Below are 4,981 nucleotides of genomic sequence, written 5' to 3' on the forward strand. Positions count from 1 at the left end.
GTCTGCGACCGAGCAGCGCAACACGGGCCCTCGAAGTTCCCCGTCCAATCTCGCGTGGTACGCAGACCTGAGCATGCCCTAAAGTGGCACCAGCCAAGGCAGGTGTTGCACTTGACTGATGTCACATTACGGAATATCCTGGTCTGACATACCGTGCAGATTGTAGGGGGAACCAGGAGTTGTTGGCGGCGGCGCGTGAGTGGTGGTGCGGTTGTGTGTGTTATGCGGTCTGTAGTGGCTATGGTACGGTCTGTGGTGTTATTTTGTTGTTGTGTTGTGGTGACTGTGTGTGGCTGCTGTGTGAGTGTGTGGGGCAGCACGGGCGGACTATGGTTAGCCGTGGAGGCTGCTCTATTTGAGCAACAGGGGGCCACGTACGACGTGGTCCACTGTCTGTGTGTCCGTAGTCCCGAGCAGACCCTGAGGTGACTCCACCCCTCACAGGCATTACACTTGACTGAGGTGGAGTTGTGGTGTAATCGTCTTCGGCATACACAGCAGGTGTATGTTTCTGGCCCAGGGTTTGACTCGATGCCAGCCCTGAGTAGGAGAATGCGTAGTGAATGTAGCCCTATGGACGGACAACTTCTAAGATACTTCGCCGACCTAAACGGGGTTAGAACGCCGAAACAACAGCCCTTGGTCGGGTGAAACCCGAGTCATTCCGGTACGTAGAACCGGCTGTCGTGGGAATGTCTAACTAATAACTAATTGTCTAACCTTTCGCTGCACAACGATGAATCCCAGTTGCTGTTAGACTTTGGGAGTTTTTGTTAGGCAGATAGTTCATATACGACACCATTTTTGATAGAACTTATTCAAGATTGTCGCAGAAGCTAATTTTAAATTTGACATTTCTTATGATAGCAACAGAAAGCTGCGCATCATCGCATCACTAAGGAAACATTTGAAGTTTCCCAAAAAGCTTTCTGTTTCCAGTTTGTAAATACTTTGTTCACTTTGGAAAGCACCTTTCGGCGCTATTGTTCAAAATCTAATTAAAAATAGCAAACAACTGAAAAGCAAACGCTTTTAAATTGACATAATTAGCTATTCACATAGATTGAGCTTTTATAACACGCGTAAATATATTTAAGTATGTAAAGCGAATCAATTAGTCAAGGTCTCAATGAGTCATTTGCATATTGAACTGGACAAACGATTACCAATTGTATACATAATTTCACTGTTGCATGCGCTATTGGCACATTTCGAGAGCTCACCAAGCAAAAGGGGTTATTTTTAGAACACACAAAGCAGAAAAAATTGCACCTGCATTGCGAGGGAATCGAACAGAACGCCACAGAAAGTGCAGCAATTGATTATACTCGTCATGCGGTTGGCAAACAGGAACTAGCGGAGCGGAAAATTCGAGCGTAAATACCAAAATGAAAATAAGAATTAAAAGAAAATAAATAGTTCTACAGTTGAATATACGTACGTACGTATCGTTACCTTAATATAGAAAGGTGCTATCTAAAATTTTAATTTCTTTACGAAGTAATGAGTCCTTTTGCTGCGAATTTCTTTTAAAGGCTGTTTTTATTTAAGAGTGTAACTAATTTTATGCCGTAGTAGAAATTTTTAAAATCCAGTAGATGCTTAGTCAGTTATCGGCAGACTTTTATACAATACTGGATTTGAATAGAAAATGAGTTAGGGCATTTCTATATTAAGGTAACGATATGTACATACATATGTATAAATAAATCAATTTGGCAAAATAGATTTATAAAAGAATTTGCACACCAATATCGAAAATTTCCACACTCGTTCGCTGCTCAACCATTCACCCAACTAAAGTACATATCCGCCTATCTAGAAAAACAAACACACGATTAATTAAATGATTATAAACTATACATACACACACACATGCATATAATGTAAATTATTTACTCCTAGATACACAAAGATATACTTGCAAGAATATTTAGACAAACTTAAGTATTTTTTCCATTACTTACTTGAGCGTCTCCACTACGTACTCGGGCAAGCCCTCAGTCTTCGATAAGCATAAATAGCGTGTGGTTTGGCGGCCAAAGAGTATATTATTTTCACGCCATAAATCGGCATCGGCATCTTGATCGTATGTACGATGTACGGGTGTGAAATTCTTTGGGCATCTAGAAAATAATGAAGACAATTTTAGAATAAGCTGCAAATAGTGAATAGAAATAGGGAGCGGTTGGTAGAAATAAAAGTAAAAACTCATGTTGCGACAGCGCTGCAGTTGAAGCGTGACGAAAAAAACGCCACACGCAAGCGCGAGCTGCTCGAGTTAAAGCGCTAGAACTCACTTCTTGGTTAAGAAAAAAAAAAAAAATGCAAGGGGCAAGAAAGTTGGTCGGCACAGTGGGCCAAGTACAAAAACTAACGACATTATTTCCTATATAGGATGATGATCTTCCTTCAAGCTACATGTTTATCAGTTGGCAGATATGGTTATTGGCTAAGGAATTTGACGGATCAAAGGCCTCAGAGATACAACTTATACTCAGACCGTTTTGAAGATAGATATGTGCTCCGACAGGGTCACTGATCTGTAAAGCCTTGAAGTGAGTTGTTTATTAATATATATAGATATACTCATTCCACTGCTTAGTCTCATATTAATACTGGAATGCTCCTCAGTTTTTCGATTAGGAGCTTAGAATACGATAGGAGCTGATGCTACAATTGGTAGGGAAAAAGGCGACACCCGACATGATCATCGTTTCTCGAAAGCCTAGGAATTAGTACCAGAATTGGAGAACCGGTTAGAGAGGCAAACAAAGCGACGTGTCGATTACAAAGAAACTCCGTATCGGACGAACAGAATTGAAAATACATACTCCTTTTGATGGGCTCTCTTTCAGCTTACTTAATATTGTGCTGATCCTGATTCTGGAAATCAATTTATTGTAAATAAGTAATTTTTAAGCAAAAAACAAAACCAACTTCAATTCTCATATACAAATTTTAGAGTACCGTTCATTTTTTCATGATCCAATGATCGGATCTAAACCAAAAACCACCTCTGAGGTACCACCTTTCCTTTATAGAAATCAGTTAACGTTGTCCAAAGTTATGCGATAGCATACATACATTCCGATGAATTGATGACTTCCTCCCATTTTTTAACTCGGTTAAAAGTAAGAAAAAAATGTTGGAAGATCAAAAAAAATCGATGTATCCAGCTCTTATACATTCAGTTGCAGTAGGTTTGAGAATCAGGTGAAGTCAGAGTTAAACCTGTTACAATATCTACATCGTAACTGCACCAAGTGATGCGCATCTCACGAGACATCCGTGCGACTAACACCAGGACCTCAGAATATTTTTTAAAAGGTCCTTGAAATTAGAAATTTTTTTTTATTTTTATCTAAGTTGTATTGTTTACTTTAAGTTTTATGCATATTCTAATGTGTGTTGTACATTTCCACCACATCCAAAAAAATTTACTTCGCCTATACAAGATTTCCGACCCACAGTGCACTGCGTCCATCCAACGCACGTAATATGTACATATGTAAGTTTGTACGCATATAGCATGACATTTACACCAAAGTGAAGGGGGCCATTTATACAACTATCTAATACTTATGCAGGGAATTTCAAGAAAAATTCATGCATGCCTTCCGCATTGTGGGCTAATTTTGCGACCGCAAGCAAGAGTGCCAATCGACGAAGCAACAATAAGAACGTCCTACCCAAGCAGCCGAGACAACAGCAACAATGATAGCATTAACCGCTGCTTGTGAGGCCAAGAACTTACGGGAATTGGCCCAAGCAGCAGCAGCCACTTTCTTAGGCAACCATCAGCTACTTTTAGTAGCAAAGCAACTGACTAATGGCGGCACTTCTGCAAGTGTAATTTTCGTTTTGAGAATTGCCGTAAGCACCCTATGCTCGGACGCAGCTGTGTCGTATATTTATATATGTATGTATGAGATATGTATCTCACATGCAATCTTATTTACGAATGTTTATATACAATTTTTGCTGTCTATAAGTTTCTACATACTTTTCATAATCCTCAACAATTTGCAACGATGTTATGGGCCGATTGTCGGGCAAAAAACTCATTATGGAATTGATGACATTCTTTTGTGTAGATAGTGCGCCGACTGCATTGACGGCGGTGGGTGATGTAGTCACCCCGATACCACTCTGTATATGCTTGCTGGCTTTATTCATGTTTCTGTTACCGCTGTGGCTGTTGAAATAGGTAGTGAGCAGTTGGCGGCTTGGTGGAAGAGGTAGAAGAATTGCGCCGCTGCCCTCTCAAATGGTTGTTTGTTAATGTTGTTTATTTGCAGTTTTCTCGTTCTTCGTGCTGTTGTTGTTTCGGCGCATTCGTTGTTGGACTGAAAATGCCAGTGACTTTCACCATTCCACGCTGGACTGGACTGGAATATTTATGTATTTGGTTGCACTATGTTTTTCTATTTCACTTCTTGTTTTGTTCAACGCGACGCCTTAGTGCCCAATTTGCTCGACGCTATGCCTTTGCGGTGCCTCGCCCTCTGCTGTGTCGTCTGTCGATGTTGAACATTTAAACTTTTGCGGTGGAAGTAGAAGAAAAAAACATAAAAAAGTTAATAATTTTATAAGTATGCATCACTTTTTTATAAAATAAAAGCACTATTTAAATCCGCAGAGCACTTAAGAGTACCTACTTTCATACACTTAAAGACAAAATAATAGGTGCAAAGTTCAAAATGGTATTGTTTGCAACTTCTTATATTCTTATTCAGAATTTTTAGAAAATTTTCGAGTATGCAGTTTTGTAGCCCATTAAATTTTAGTAGAATAACGTGCAAGTTTCAACTCGCTACAAATTATTGTTGATTTCTGAGAATTTTTTGTCGAGGTTGCTGCACATTTCTTCCATAAAAAATAATTTTTTTTTATGAGTTATATGGAAGAAAATTGCAATTTATTATATTCTAATAATAATAATAATAGATTGCCGCTTACACATATGTTAGTGTTTGGC

The 4,981-nt window shown here is 39.3% G+C and overlaps 1 protein-coding gene across 1 annotated transcript; it reads right to left on the reverse strand.

Annotated features, from left to right (window-relative positions):
* Nucleotides 1-1,501: 1,501 nt before the first annotated feature.
* Nucleotides 1,502-4,568, reverse strand: LOC108379093 (uncharacterized). The gene is made up of 3 exons (XM_017635413.1): nucleotides 4,007-4,568; nucleotides 1,968-2,126; nucleotides 1,502-1,818 (listed from the first exon to the last, which is right to left on the reverse strand). Exons 1-3 carry the CDS (start codon nucleotides 4,177-4,179, stop codon nucleotides 1,815-1,817), a joined length of 336 nt encoding a protein of 111 aa, XP_017490902.1. The 5' UTR covers nucleotides 4,180-4,568; the 3' UTR covers nucleotides 1,502-1,814.
* Between the last annotated feature and the right edge of the window lie 413 nt (nucleotides 4,569-4,981).

Source organism: Rhagoletis zephyria, unplaced genomic scaffold (genome assembly GCF_001687245.7).
Source record: "Rhagoletis zephyria isolate East Lansing unplaced genomic scaffold, Rhagoletis_zephyria_1.1 Rzeph_scaffold_15574, whole genome shotgun sequence".
NCBI lineage: Eukaryota > Metazoa > Arthropoda > Insecta > Diptera > Tephritidae > Rhagoletis > Rhagoletis zephyria.